A 15,284-nucleotide genomic window follows, 5' to 3' on the forward strand; every position below is an offset into this window, starting at 1 on the left:
TTCCCCTCTCGGGGCCTCAGTGCCCGGAGGGGCTCCTCAGCCCACACGTTCCTGTGTTCGAGATGATGGAATGTGGTACACATTTAGGAGTCAACTTCCACACCTGGGTAGGTGGGCGGGGGGCAGGGAAAGGTCACAGAGGGAATCGCTTTTGGCTTTCCGGAGCGGGGTGACAGCTGATGAATTCATTCAGCAGTTAGGAACAGGCTCCCTCTGTGTGCTGGCCCCTGGCCAGGCTGGAAGACAGAAAGCAGTACGGACAGGTGGATTTGCTCCCTGCCTCCCTCAAGCTTCCAGCCTCCAGTGGCTGGGGTGGGGGGCGCTTCCAGGAAGAAGCCTCGTTAAGAATGAGTGGGGGTTAGGGCAGTGCACAGGGGCAGGAGGAGCTCCGTGAGCACCGGGGTCAGTGTGTGCAAAGGCCCTGGGGTGACTCAGGGTCCTGGTGGTGAGTGCATGCTCCGGGGCAGTGTGTGCTTGCTGCTGGGTCTTTGGGGACAGGTCAGCGGCATGGGGATGGGGAGCACGGGCCCTCTTCAGTGACACTAGGGGGCCCAGCCTCTCATGGGGGCGAGCCGGTGGGGACCCAAGCCTTCCTTGGGGCGAGCACCTGCCAGTGAGCCTGTCAAGCGTTCACGTTAAAACTTGGGCACTGGGTCAGCAGGTGGGGGTGGGGCCTCACCCAGGCTCTGCATTTTTAGGGGCTCCTGGTAAGTCTGCCAGGCTGGACCCAGGCCCCACTGTGAGCAGTGAGGCCTCGGGCTCAGCAACATCACAGGCCCTGTCCCTCCTGGCCTGGGGACACCAGCAGTGCCGATGGCCTTTGGGGCTTCACAGCCCAGCCTCGAGCCTCCCCCTCTTCCGAGAGGAAGTCAGTTTTCAGATTCACAATTAACCCCGAGTTCTTGCTTTTTTTCTTTTGTGTGTGTGTGTGTATGTGTGTGTGTGTGTAACAGGCTTATTGATTGACAACTGAACCAGACCTGAGTGTGTGTGATTTTCCGATCATCCTTGAGCCCTGGGAAGGCAGACAGGTGCAAGGCCGCTTTGGAGTCCTTTCCCATTGGCTGTTTTGAAGGCTCAGGCCCGCAGCCCCGGAATCTGGGTGTGTCTGCCCGAGTTGGCTGTTTGAGGAGGTGGCGCTGCACCCTCGAGCCAGCAGGTTCTGCAGAGACGCCACCCCGGGGCCCTGCCAGCTCTCAGCTCGGCGTGGCCTTTCCAGGTGGAGGGAGGGCTGCTGGGCTAGACCTGGGTGATGGTGCACCCAGGGGGCCACCATCATGTGCCTAGAAAGCAGTGTCACAGAGAAGTTGAGGGGGATGAGAAGTGACCTACGGAAGCCCCCAATTGGCCATAAGAGGTCTGCCAGGGGAGCGTTGGGGCTGGGGAGCAGGGCCCCAGGGTGAAGGGTGGGGGACAGCTCACTCAAAGGCTTGGAACAGCTGGAGCTTGGGAGGCAGAGGGGTGAGCACTAGGGGAGACTGTCACCAGAAGGGGAACGGGAGAGGGGCTGGTCCTGGGCAGCGATCGTCCGGTGGCAGAATCTGTTCACCTGGACAGAAGTTGCCAGTGCTGCGTCGGAGGGTGAGCTCCCCACCCCTCGAGGTATGCAAGCAGAGGGATCCCTGGTGGCAGATGCCCCACGAGGACGCTGGGTTGAGGATTTCGTTCTGGATGGATGATGCTGCGCTCCCTTCCAGCTGTCACACTGTGGCTCTGGAAGTCCCCTCTGGGAACAACAAGACTATGAAATATAAATCAATAGGTTAGAAAGTTGCTTGTCTCTCACACGTCTGTCATCCTGCCTGCTGTCCTCTGTCTTCCAAGGATGTGGCTTCCCTGGGCCGCCGCGGGGGCGGGGGGGGGGGGGGGGGGGGTGGCGGGGGGCGGGTGCCGGCAGGAGAAGAGCGCTTTGTTCCCCGCAGGCAGGGCCCAGCCTGCCTGCACCGAGCAGGGAGGTTTTTAATCATCTCTGCCTCTGAAACGCGCACCGTCCCCTCTTGGCACCGTCCCTCCTCACATCTTCCCCGCTTTAATCTCCAGCAAAAGAGACGGGGGCAGACCAGACCCGCAGCAGCTGTGCCGGGAGCAGAGAAAGGTCCGCTCCCCGACAGAGCCAGGCGCTGCGATGGCCAGCGTGGTGACCCGAGATTAACCAGGCTAACGGCTGTGTGGGCAACCAGGGGTGCTCCCATGTCACCTGCCGGGGTTCCCATGGCAACGTGAGCGTCAGGAGCAGTTCCCAGGGACAGGGAGTGAAAGGGGATTTGCTGGGCAGGAAAATGCAGTGTCTGGGGAAGCAACTGGGGAGGGGGTTCCATCTCCCCCACCCCCGTGGGAGAACCCGCGTTTCCTCGTTGCCCATGCATTTGTTCTGAGGAACTTTGGGCTGCTTTCAAACACCTGGGTTTTCACAGACAAGCAGCGGACACAGCTTTGTTGGGTAGGGCCCAGTGTGGGGGGCGATGGTGTTAACAACAATGAGAACTGTGTGTGTTGTGGTGGTTTACAGACCAGCTCCAGCTGCCTCGGCTTCCCCACCCGCTGTCCTCGGCTTTGCCCTTGGCCACCATCATGGGGACGTCCAGACAGCTGCTCTGCCCGCCGGCTCTTGTCCTGGTGCGGCCTGAGCAGCAGCCCCCCACTGGTGTCAGGTTGCTCTCTAAGGAGCCCGGCCACCCTCTGGGACACTGCCTCGGCAGGCCCTCGGGCGGCAGCTGGAGGTGGTCCGGGACTGGGTTTGAATGACGCCCTTCCAGAGGCAGCTCCTGGGCTGGCCTCCTAGTCCTGGCTTATTCTGAAGAGCAGAAACAAGTTTTGGGGGCGCAAACAAGCCCGGTGTCTGAGTGCTGTGAGGCACGGTGGCCGAGGCCCCGGGAGGGCCTACTGAGACCCCAGACCCTGGGAGTGGGTGTGGGGGAAAGGTCATAATAGCCCTCTTTGAGGACCTCAAACCCCACTGATTTCTGCCTTTTTCTCTGTCGCCACTACAGGTGATCTTGATCCTGACGAAGTACTACCACGTGGAATCGGAGAAGGTGCTGGAAAGTTCTCTGTGGCGGTAAGTCAGCCCCAGGGGCCTGCCTTGCTCGAGTCCCCCAAGGCTGGGGCAGCGCCGTGTGTGGGCGGCCCTGCCATGTGGCTTCGGATCGAGAGTGCAGACAGCAGACGCTGGCCCCTCCCTTGGTGGGCGCTGGAGAGCCGAGCGCTGCTGTGCGTTCTTTCCTGTTTGAGCTGCCCCTTCCCTCCTGGAGAAGCGGCGGGCGAGAATTCGGGTATGCACGGGTTCCTTGGCTCACCCTCGGAACCTCGGGTGCGGCCCCCAGAGCCCACCGGCCACGCGGACGGCCCACTGTCCAGGCCACAGCCTTTCTTCCAGGCTCAGCCCGGGCGCTTGGTGAATAAGTAACGCTCGTCGACCGGGAAGATCATTCTTGAAACGCGGATTTGGCCCAAGAACACCAGGCAGCCCTTTGATGTGTTGAATGGGGCGAAGGGGGTTTGGGAAATTGTTTTTGGTCATTGTCATCCTCGACATTACAGGTGCTCCCCTGGGAGGGGCGGGGCACCCAGCTTCCTGGGCTGTGGCTGCAAAGGTTCTCTTGGGCAAGTTCCCGGCCCACTCGCCCCTCCCTCATTCCCACGGAACCATTTTGGTTTTCAAGATGTGTCTTCAAGGGATAATTCATTTTTCTATTCAAAGTCCATTTGAAAAACCCCACCCAAACCTGCTGGTCGGGACTCCTGTTTGTGGGCTGCCACCGTGGGCTGATCGATTTTGGGCGCAGGCCCCGTGTTTGGTGGAGGGCTCGGTAGTGTGCTGGTTCTCGGGGCCGTGTCCCCGCAGGGCTCTGGGAGGTGTGGAAATGGCACCTTTAGCTGAGTCCTGTCTGTGCTGCGTGAGGAACAGTCACCTTGGGGCTGGCCAGGGTGGTCGCCCAGGTGCTCATGAGGCGGAGGTCGGGGACCGAGCCCCTCAGGCGGCCCGGAGTCTTCTCCCCCACACCCAGGCACCTGCCCCAGCCTCCTTCTCGTCCTCAGTGTGGGCCGTCCTCTCAGGCTCCCCACCTGCCTGCTCCTTCAGTTCCCCCTCCAGCCTCGGGACAGAGCCACCGAACCGACAGACGGTTCCTTGCTGTGTCCCCCCCATTCCTTATGTCCTGATTGTCATCCTGTGCCTTGAAGGAACTCACCCACCAAGGAGAGGTTGGGGGGCTGCTCTCAGGTCTCCCCTCGCCTCCGGGAAAGGCAGCTGGTTGACGGGACGAGGTGGAAACTGGGGTGGGCCTTGCACTTCCGGTGCGTAGTCTCCTAGCTGCTCTTTGTGGGTTCGTGTTCCAGGTGTGGTGTCGGGGGAGGTCCTGGGGAGGGGCCTTCTCTTGCCAAGCGGATGGTCTAAGGGTGGGTCCCCTTGGCTGCAGAGTGGATGGAGACCCCTGAGTCTTGTCCCCCCAGGCGGGACCCCGAGCACCCTCTTTGGTTCCATTCCCAAGGGTCGGGGGGTCTGAAGGGCTGAGGTCTGCAGGGGCGCTGGTCCCTGTGGCATCTCAGCGCACGGCTGGCTGGAGGCAGGAAATGAGATTGGCTTAAACGACGTCTGAATGAGCAGTGGTCCTTGCTGGTGTGACCGTGCTGATGCAGTGCAGTCGGCTGTAACTGGGGTTTGCTCTAGGCCCCCGTGGGGGCAGGGCTGGGGGTGGGGCTGACCTGGCCACCTCATGGCCCGGGACCTGGACCCCTTGTTCAGAATTCCTCAGAAGCAGGTTGGGGACACCTAACCCTGACTCCAGGGGGCCCCTCCTGCCCCCCGAGAACTGCAGTTTACTTACTCGAGAAATGGGGGTAAACACCCCCGAGTGGGAGGCTGTGAGCACAGGACAAGAGGACCTTCGATGCGCCCCCAGAACACAGCTCTTTCTGAGTCTAGTTTTCCGCCAGAGCAAACCGATGGACCCTGATCTCCTGCGTCCCTACTCGTCACTGTCTCTGTGCAGATGTCCCCTCTCCATTGTTAAAAACACATGCAGAAGCACCGGTTGCTCCAAGAAGGGTCGCCCAGGCCCCCACCATCGGGCGCAGGTGTTTTCTTCGTGGATCTTTTCTCCATGGCCATGTCTGCACAGCTGGACACAGCGCGGAGGTCCACGCACGGGCTGCTTCCTCTGACACGTGTCGTGTCTCGTCTGCGTCACTGTGCTGGCTGGTGCAGACGGGCCCCTTGACTTGATCTGTTCTGATGCTTAGTCGGGATGCTGCCATTCAAAATTCAGGCCTGGCCTTGGCCGTCTCGTTTTGTCCCTGGGGGCTGTGTTACCGAGCTGGCACTCCCAAGCACAGCTATGGCGGGCCGGGTGCAGCCTGCGCCCGTGGCCTGACCACTGCCCACTCGCTCACCCAAGGGCCTGGACTTCGGCGATGTTTTCAGTTGGGTCCCCTCGATGCTGCATGAGGGTGGGCCCTGCGTTCACCACTCACCACATTTTCTCTTGGGATCGTTACCTGCTCAGCTACCCTCTCTGTCTCGGGACTTGTATGCGTGTCACACAGAAGTGGCAGGGACGCCGTGTGCCCTGCCTGCCGTTTAAGGCCTGAGTGGGTGGAGGCAGGCAGCGCAGTGGCCGGGGGATGTGCGTTCAGCTGCCAGGCCTTCTGGGGACTCACAATACAGACACTTTCAATGGTGGGTATGATGTTTACATCCGGGAAGTGGCTTTCCCAAATCTGACCGAGCGCACGTTTCATTGTCCTGCAGTCTGTGGGCCGTGTCGGCAGCCCCCTTACCTCGCACCAGCTGGCTTCGATGATCCGAGGGTCTGACCCTTTCTTCTGGGTTTCAGGAGTGGTCCTCCACTCATGCTCTGGGACCCTTTGAATCAGGGCAAGAGGGGGGACAGAGGGAGAGTGCCCCCTACCCCCTCTAGGACAGCTGCTGGCAGGCATCAGTGGTGGACAGTGCCCAGAGCTGGCTCGCTTCCTGCACGTCCCCTCTGCAGCCCCCCTGGGGCTCACGGTGGCTGGAGAAGAGCATCCTTGTGCACCTGTCCATCCATCTGTGGGGGTCCCAGGGTGCTGCAGCTCACGCCCGCAGGGCTCTGCTCTCTCACCGACCTGGAGGCCCTGGGTCCCAGGTCAAGGTGTGGGCAGGACAGCCCTGGAGGCTCTGGGGCGGGCCCCCGCCTGCCCCTCCCAGCTCCTGGCGGCTGCCCGCATCCCTTGTGGACCCCAGTCCCTGTCTCTATGTGCCCATAGCCTTCTCCTCTGTGTGTCCTGAAGAGGACACTTGGCACTGGGTGTAGGGCCCCCCAGTAACTCAGGATGACCTCCTCTGGGGGTCTCTAACTGAGCTTGTCCGCGGAGACCCCTTCTCTGAAGGAGGCCGTGGCCCAGTGTCTGGGGTCAGGACCTGGGCCTCACTGTTCTGCTCACCCCGCACACGCAGCAGCCGTCAAACTCTCATGACACCATCTGGGTCTGGTTTCCCGAACGGCTCTCCATCCCCTTGGCCACGCTCTCGTCCCAGCTCAGTGGGGCCCAGCAGCTCCGTCATCTTCCCTCACTCTGCTCCCTTCCAAGGCCCCAGGGACTTGAAACACACATGATGTCGTCTTGCCCCACTTACCCCTCCTTGGGAGGTCCCTGTGGTGGGCACCTGTGATCCCCAGGCTCCCCGTCCCAGCCCAGGAATGGGGTGCAGTGGGCGGAGCCGGAGGCTGCTGGGGCAAGCGGACAAGGCTGTGGACACTCAGAGTCGAGGAGTCCGTGCCAACTCCTGCCTGCTCCGTGGAGAGCTGCGTGGTTTTCAGATGAAGATAAATGGTGTCCAGAATACAGAAGCCAAGACCTCAATGGTGTGTGAACGCCCCGGGGCTCCCACACTCCCTGGCAGGGGGCGTCCCAGGTTGCTCCCAGCACTCAGGACTCTCACTGCCAGGCGTCGGGGCAGGTGGGATGGCCAACAGGAAACGAGGGTCTCCCAGGGGGTCAGACAGAGCAGGGGCCTGGCAGCGTCCTGTGCCAGAGAGACAGCGGACCTCAGCCCACCTACCGTGGGGCAGGGCCCAGGACTGACTGATTCACACTGGGTGGATTGCAAAGGGCAGCCCTGCCCCACGGCCCCGTGGGCACCACCTTGCACAGGGCGGTGTGGAAGCCTGTGTCCCTGCCTGTTTGACCTTGGCAGGGCTGGCAGCCAGGGCAGCCTCGGGAGCCCTGGTGGTCGGGGCCGTCCCGGGTGTTCTGAGTGACTTGGCTGCGTCCGTCCCTCGGGGCGGGGTGGGGCGGCGGTTCTCTCCCTCTGCCCTCCCTCTGCCCCTGCCCGGCATCTGTAAGGGACATAGAGAGCCTGGGACGCAGCCTAACACTCTGGTGCCCGTGTGTCAGACGCCCTCGTGATCCCCAGCTCATGGCAGCATTTTCTTCCTCTCCGGCCTTTCTGGAAGTTCCTTCGGGGTCATGTGATGGGCTCACACTGCAGATGGCAACTGGGAGAAGCCCGGGCCAAGCCAGAAAGATGCAGGTCTGCAGCCGTTCCAATGCGGAACCTGGTTGAGCCCAGTACCGCCCCCTGGCTGCGATGGACGTGAATTTCTTAGTGTTTGGAGCCTCCATCTATTAAGGAGTAAAGGCTACAGGCTCTGGCCGTGTCCTCCCCTCCTCCCTCCTGCTACCCCAGACCTAGCTGTGGCCCACCCAGAAGTCACCCTGCCTTGAACTGGTGTAGGTCGCCCCCGAGTCTGCGTGTGTGTTACACACACATGCATGTGTGTGCACAATCAGGGTGTTCTGCTGTGTAGCACGCCTCAGAGATTGATATAAATATCATCATGCTGCCTTTTGAAATGGTTTCTCCTCCCAGCGTGGCTGCAGAGGTCCGTTTGTGTGGCAGCCGCTGGTCGATTTAGGGCCCCTCCCGCTGAGGGCGTCTGTAGTCCCGGGGCTCAGGGACCGTCCAGCCTGTCCCCCCCCCCTCGCTCCCCGTTGCCCGTCTGTCTGTCTGCGGAGCGAGTCCTGTTCCAGGTCTCGGGGATTGTCAGACTCTGAATGTCCGCACCCACCTGTGGGCGAGAGTGCAGCTGTCACCTTTGCTCGCGTGTCCCGCTTCCTCCCGCGGGCGGGCCTGCTTTCCTTTGTTCACTGGCTGTCCCGGGCCCCTCCTCTGGGACTCGCCTGTTCATGTCTCGTGCTTGTCTCCTTCTATTGGGTTCTCTTTTTAAAATTATTATTTTGTTAATCCTCGCCCGAGGATATATTTTTTAATTGCTTTCAGAGAGAGGGTGGGCGAGGTGAGAGAAGACAGGGAGAGACATCAACGTGGGAGAGAAACATTGATTGGTTGCCTCCCGTACGCACCCTGACCAGGACTCAGCGCCGCAGCCTGGGTACGTGCCCTGGCTGGGGATCACACCCACGACCCCTCTGTCTGTGGGTCGAAGCTCCAGCCAACCCAGCCACACCAGCCGGGGCCGGTCAATTAGTTGGTTCTTAAACGCTGCCTCTCTCACGACAGTAGCCCAGTCCTCGTCAGGACCTCGACGTCAGGACGTGTCTGGAGCTCTTACCACGCGCTGTGTGTTCTTTCCCAACCCAGAAGGCCGCTCAGAGTGCAGCCCTCAGAGCAGAATTTCTGCTGGGCGGCGCGTTGGCCAGTGCTTGTGGCACAGTGCCGTGCCCTCCCTGTGCCCACAGTGCCGTGCCACAAGCCACCCTCAGGCTCTGCAGCCCCGCCAGCGCTGGTTTTCACCCTCTGGGCTCGGTGGCGCGGTGGCTCCAGACAGGGCAGGGCTGCAGGCCGGCCCATCTGTACTTTCTCTGGGACCCGGGCCTGCAGGCCAGAGGCCACTGGGGTGTGCTGTTCCCCACAGGGCACCGGGGCTCGGGGCCCAGCCTGGCCCCACAGGCACCGTTACAGGTGCTGCTCACATCCAATGGGCTGGACCTCCAGTGGGTCAAGCCCAGCATCCCTGGAGGGAGCAGGGGCGTGAGTGTTTGCCACGGGGGTCCCAGGCGTTTCCGGGAAGTAGGCGTTCCGTGGTGCCCGGCGTTTGGTAGCTGAACTCGGGTGGAAGGGGGTGGGTCACTTCTTCGCCGGAGGACTTGCCGCGTCTCTGACGCACCACAGACCCAACGACACCTCCTGTGGAAGCTTGTGCGGGTGGCACTTCCTGTCTCACCTGATTCCATGATCTTTCATTTCATTGAATTTCATTTCACTTTAAATGGTAACTTGATTTGCATTTAACTTGATTAAATTTATTTTAATTTTCTTTATAAACTTTAACACATCAGTGTTACTTTATTCTTGCTCCGCCGAGTGTTTCCTGGGGTTGGCTCCCCTGGAGGGGGCGTTCGAGGTCCCCGGGGCCGCTCCTGTACAGACCGCGGTGTCGAGTCAGGTTTGGTTCTACGCTTTCATCGCATCTCTTCTCTCTCTGTTTTTTTTTTTTAAATTCTTACCCAAGAATGTGTTTCTGTTGATTTTAGAGAGAAGAAGGGGGAGGAGGGAGAAAGAGGGAGACAGAGAAACGTCGATGTGAGAAACATCGATTGGTTGCCTTCTGTGGGCACCTGGACTGGGGGGTTGGACCTGCAACCTAGGCGTGTGCCCTGACCGGGAATCGAGCTGGTGGCTTTTGGTGTATGGGGACGATGCTTCAGCCAGCAGAACTGCCCAGACTGGGCTTCTCTCTCTTTTCTGAACGAGGAATTCCAGCGGGAAGCGTTGCGTGCAAAGCCTGAGGCATCTGAGTGGCGAGACCGTGGCCCACAGGGGCCTCTGGACCTTCACGAGGACGGTCACCTCTTGTCTGTGAGGTGGTGACAGCCAGGGGTGGGGACGTTCGCAGAGCGCCGAGGTCCTGAGGGTAAGGTGCACTGAGCTGAGCCCCGGCTGCTGGGCAGTCACAGCAGGTCACAGCGTCAGGGCGAACAGGATCCTTATGGACAGACAAGGCCCTGTGCTCACAGCCAGTTTCCAGACAGGAAACTTAGAGAGCAGCCCCCTGCCCTTCGGTGGCCCAGAAACAGGGGCCACTAGAGAGAGGGTCTCGGGCTGTCATGACGTCCCTGTTGGGCTGGCACAGGCCCTGGGCTCCCCTGTGGGTCTGTGCCCCAGACCGTGGCTCTCAGTTGCCATTCTGGCTGAGGGCCTCCCCGGCCCCATCCACACACGGAGCCTGGCGCAGACCGCAGGCCGTGGTGAACATGGCAGCAGACGGCGTGTGCGAAACGCCCGCACGGGGTGGGCGCGGTCAGGGTCGGCTGCCTCCCTGTGCCCACGCCTCCCAGGCTCTGTTTCTCCCCAGCTGCCTTCTCCGCCCAGGAGAGCCCAGTTTGGTTTACACAAGACTGAGAGGGGGGCTGACCTAAAAGCTGTCAGGGTGTGAGTCTGCTTAACAAATAGCTCAATTTAAAACAACAGTTGGACGAGGTCAGGATCTGAGGCTTCCAGGGGCCTGTAAAATGCTCAGGGACAAGATCCGGGGTCACAGGAAATTTCGGGTCGTCCCCAGTGTCCCCAGCCCGCCAGCCTCTCCTGCTGCCTGACTCCAGTACCTGCCTTTCCTCAGGCCCCGGCTCCCTGTCCCACACGGCGAGGACCCCTTCCAGGCAGTGGTGCCAAGAGTCTTCTCTGCCTGTGCACCTTCCCCCCACACTTTCCCTCCCCTTCCCTTTCCCTCTGTGCTCCCTCCACCTGCCTACCCATCCATCCCTCCCTCCACCCTCCCATGCATCCAGGCTCTGAGTTTGAGTGCGCTCTGGTAAATGACCCCCAGGGCTCACAGTTTGGCAGGGGCACAGGTAAGCAGACGACCCGGGGCGATGGCATGTCATCTGCGCTGTGATGGGGTCTTGGGCAGGGTAGCCGTGGAGCCTCCCGCTCTGCTGCGCAGAGGACGTGGGAATCCGGGAAGACTTTCTGGAAGAAGCTCCATCCCCGGGCCCCAAGCACCACAGCTGTCCCCTGTTCCAAGGCAGCCCTCTCTGCCCCCGCTGTGCCTCGTCGCTGTGGCCACAGCGGCTTCTCAGGCTCCTGGCCCCGAGCGGTCTGCGTGCAATGGGTGCCCAAACCCTTCTTTACCTGAGGCTGCTCGGCTGGCCTCGGCAGGTGATGGGAGCATCCCCGCCCACCCTGTCCCGGCAGGGGCCCAAGTCCGGGCTCCTGTGTGGCGTGCACTGTTTCCTCCCTCCTCTCCCTGCAGCCTCCTCCCCTGGCCCCGCCCCCGTGGCCGGGAAGGCCCAGGGCCCTGGAAGAGCTGTCGGCGAAGGTGCCCGGCTCCTCAGACCTGCCCTGGCGGTGTCTGAGTTTAGCCCCCACCCCTGCAGTTTGCAGGGGCTCTGGTTGGCCTCGCAGCGACGATGCCCCCCCAGCCCACCCTCAGAACGTCTGCGGCGTGGCTTCCCAGCCCACCCAGTCCTCCCAGAGGCCCTTCTGAGAGAGGCCAGGCAGCGGCTCAGCAGGCAGGGGCGGACTGGGCATTCTGCTGAGGTGCTGTGGCTCCTGGGCCTGCTCTCGCCTCATCAGATGCGATTCTCTGACTCTCGTCTCAGGTGACCTGACACTTGTGGCTTCTGCCCGTATGTAGAACTCTCTGCCCCCACCTCAGTCTGCGAGGGGCCACCCCATGGGCCTCTGCACACAGGCCTCGGCAGCAGCATCCTTAGTGACCCCTCCCTGCCTTCCCTGTCCCCTGTCCCCACTGTGCTCAGGTGTCCCCTCCCCTGGGTCAGGTGCCCACTCTGGGCTGTCCCAGACCCTCCCCCATGGCCTTCTGCTCCTCCCTCCCGGGGCGGGGCTTCCTGTGCCTCTGTAGCTGGCAGCGGGGGCTGGGGAGCAGGCGTGGGGGGGACATTGAGCTGGTGGAAGCCCACCGAGTAACCGCCGGGGCTGCCCTCTTACCGAGGCGCTTGATGAGGGCGTCGCTTGAGTCCCTAAAAACCAGCTGCTTTAAAAAGTTACGGTATTTACAAGATCCTCGTAGACATTTTGGAAACTGTAAAATAAGCGAAGTATAAAAACAACTCTCCGTGTGAACCCACTGTTGCTGTTTGCGACGAATGTTCTCACTAGTTTTCCTAAGATGCAAATAGATACAAGTTTTACAAATTTTGAGTCCCACTTTAACACTGTGTATGAAACGTTTTCCTACGCCCCCGCCTATTTTCGGGGCCACTATTTTTAGTGGCCGTGTTGTGCACGCTCCTTGGAGGGAGACATCAGACTCTCGAGTTCCCGCATCTGCGTCCTCCCAGCCCCTCGATGGGAAGGTGTGCAGGAAGCCACGGGGAGCGGCCTGCACACACGTCGTTCCACGCCTCTGATTATGTTCCTAGGGTTGTACCGGGTGTGGGACGAAGTTCAGAACAGGGTGTAGGATGAACTCGAAAGCCTGGACTTGCTTCCCCGAATGCTGGACTGCGGCGTGCGGCATGCGTGGAGGGTTCACCTGAGGCCGATATCGATGGCACCAGCCAGTGGAGGCATTTAGTGGGAGGAGCTGAGATAAATTCCTGGGGTAGCTGCACCACCAGCTGGGAGACAGCTGGGACAGCAAGGCAAGGGGGGCTGCTGGCCTACAGGTCCCGTGACCGGATACATGTCTCTGACCTTGACCACCCCAAGCCTTAATGGTCGACCAGCTGCTTCCTGATGCCCCTCGGTGCACCGGGTGCTGTTCTAGGCGATGGAGGTTCAGGGGGACCACAGCCCGGGTGCCCGCTGTCCAGGATCCCTCCAACCCTGGGAGGGCACAGAACCTAGGATGGCGGCGCCCCCCAGGGAGTGTGCCGTGGGACACGGCTGCACCTTGGGGATGTAGCGCCAGGCCTACCCCAGGGCACGCTTGGAAATGGGTTCTGAAGGATGAATAGAAGTTCACCGGCAGAGAGGGGAGGGTGGAGCCAGGGAAAGGAAGTGCCCAGGGTGTGGGGGACCCCGTGGTGAGCAGCCGCTGGAGCACGGGGCACACTCATTTTCTTTTGCTGCTACAACAAATCACTGTATACTTAGCGGCTTGGAACAACACAGGTTTATTGTCACATGGTTCTGGGGGGCAGGAGTCTCATGTGGGTCTCACCAGCCAGAATCAAGGTGCTGACCGGGTGGTGTCCCTCCCCTGGACTCCAGGGGGAAGTCCCCCCCCCCTTGCCTTTCCCAGCCCCACCCTCCACCCCCCGCCCCTGCCCCATTCCTGGGCTCCCAGCCCACCCTCCACCTTCACAGCCCTTGGGTCTCACCCTCTCCCACCTTTTGCTTTCCCGCTCTTTCTCTGTGGCCAGAGCTTGGAAGCTTCTCCCTCTAAAGGACCCCGTGGTGTCAAAGCTCTTAACTGAGTAGCATCAGCAAAGTCCCCTTTGCCCATAAGGTGACCTGCACCCACGCTCCAGTCTGTAGGGTGTGACCACGTTAGGGTCCATTGCTGTACTGACCACACAGAGCATGAAGGTGTCCAGGTCAGTGGCCCACCAGCTGTCTCCATGTCTCTGGTCATGGGAGGGCCAGACTGGGACACCAGCACCGAACCTAGGATGTGAAGACACAATTTCAGATGATCGAACTCTGTACACATTTCTCGAGCATCTGAGTACTTTGCTGGGCCTTAGAGCTGGCCGCGAAGGGGACCCCGACCTTGCCAGAGAGGAAGAGACTGAGGTGGGCGACCAACATCTAGTGCCGAGGAGCCCACAGGGCAGGGTGAGTGGGTCTTTCAGAGAAGGTGATGTCTGAACTGGGCTTTGAAGGATGAATAGGAGTTTTCCAGGCTGACAGGCAGAGGAGACATTGTGGGCAGAGACACGGAGGTGTGGAGAGCCTGGTGGGGGACAGACCTGACACGTTTGGAGCGGCTGACCTGTGAAGTGAGCAGAGGGTGGTGGGGGCCTGGGCTGGGGAGTCAGAGGTGCCTGGACAGGCAGGCTTCCTGTGCCAGCCTGGGGGCGGGCCTCCGCCCCATAGGCGGTGGGGAGCTGTGCATGGCCGTGGGGGCAGAGGGCAGTCATGTGGCTGCCGCATTCGGAGGGGCAGGGAGGATGCACTCTCCGGTGGAGGGAGGCACGGTCAGGCAGCTGGCCGGGCAGAACGAGGGGCAGGTGGCACTGGGCCGGGAGCTTGGACCACAAAGCCCCTCCCCCTTGCCTTCCTGGACCCTGTGGAGTGCAGAGCTCCGTTCCCTGTGGTCCCTGGAGGGGCTGGGTCTGCCGTGGGACCCAGAACTCCCCCACTCTGATTCTGCACCCCGCCCCGCCTTTCCTGCTGTCTCCTACCCTTTGCATTAAAGCCACTCTGCCCTGGGGACTTGCTGCATTTTAGCAGAACTCCTTGGATGGAAGATATGAAAAAACTGTCTTTGTTTTCGCTTATGTAATGAGCCTCGCCCGGGTGTGCTTTGAAGGATGGAGCCGTAAACCTGCTGGCAGGAGAGCAGGATCTGGTGGGCGTGCAGGCGGCTGAGCGACGTCGGTGGGGGAGGCCCAGCGCTGCCGCGGGTGCCGGTGCTGGGCAGTCGGTGTCTTGCCCTGAGCCATGGTTCCCTGGTCCACAGAGTGGGAGGGGCTGCCGTAGGACGGTCTTGGGAAAGTCCGCTCAGCACGCGGCCAGGTGCACGGCTGGTTTTATCATGCTGCTGGTGCTGTTTTGTTTGGGGGGAAACCCAGGGCTGTTACAGTGTGGGAGAATGACGGGCACCCACTTCCACCCCACGTCCCAGCTTAGCCATCCACGAGCAACCAAAGGCAGGTCACTAGCTATTTCTGAGCCTGCAGCCTGAGCTCTGCGGAGGGGAGGTGGCAGTTATGGGTGGGAGCCACTTTTGGAGGTACCCGCTCTTCCAGGGTGTGACCTTCGACCTCCGTCACCACTCTTGACCTCTGCTCCCTGAGTCGCTGCCCTCAGACCACTGCCTGTCCTGGAGGAGTGGGAGAGGGAGCAGCCCTTTCTAGACCAGTGGGGAGTGAGCGCCCAGCCAACCTTGGGGGGTGGAGAGTGAGGCCCCCAGGTATGTGGAAAGGGTGAAAGGCAGCTGACAGATATTTCTCTCACATCAGTGTTTCTCTCCCTCTCTCTCCCTCCCCTCCCCTCTAAAAACAAGTAAATAAAATCTTTAAAAAGTCAGTTTAAAAAAAAAGATAAGGTCAGGGTGCGAGGCCCTTGCTCCCTATGGCCCCCTGCCCCCACCTCTTCCTGCAGGGCTGGGTGGGGGCTGTGTCTCTCTGTGCGGGTGCAGGATCGGCAGGAGGGGGCACCAGACCTGCCCGTCCCCTGACCTTGGCCCCATGGGCTGGGGGTGGGTGGG

The 15,284-nt window shown here is 61.1% G+C and overlaps 1 protein-coding gene across 1 annotated transcript in view; it reads left to right on the top strand.

Moving 5' to 3' along the window:
- Positions 1-15,284, top strand: part of SORCS2 (sortilin related VPS10 domain containing receptor 2) — a 252,813-nt gene that overhangs the window by 115,391 nt on the left and 122,138 nt on the right. The window contains exon 2 of the mRNA XM_037046299.1: positions 2,991-3,058. Coding sequence (XP_036902194.1) covers positions 2,991-3,058 — 68 coding nt within the window. The remainder of the gene's footprint in view (positions 1-2,990; positions 3,059-15,284) is intronic.

The sequence above is a fragment of the Sturnira hondurensis genome, unplaced genomic scaffold, assembly GCF_014824575.4.
Source record: "Sturnira hondurensis isolate 20B ecotype Veracruz unplaced genomic scaffold, ASM1482457v3 Scaffold0000780, whole genome shotgun sequence".
Lineage (NCBI taxonomy): Eukaryota > Metazoa > Chordata > Mammalia > Chiroptera > Phyllostomidae > Sturnira > Sturnira hondurensis.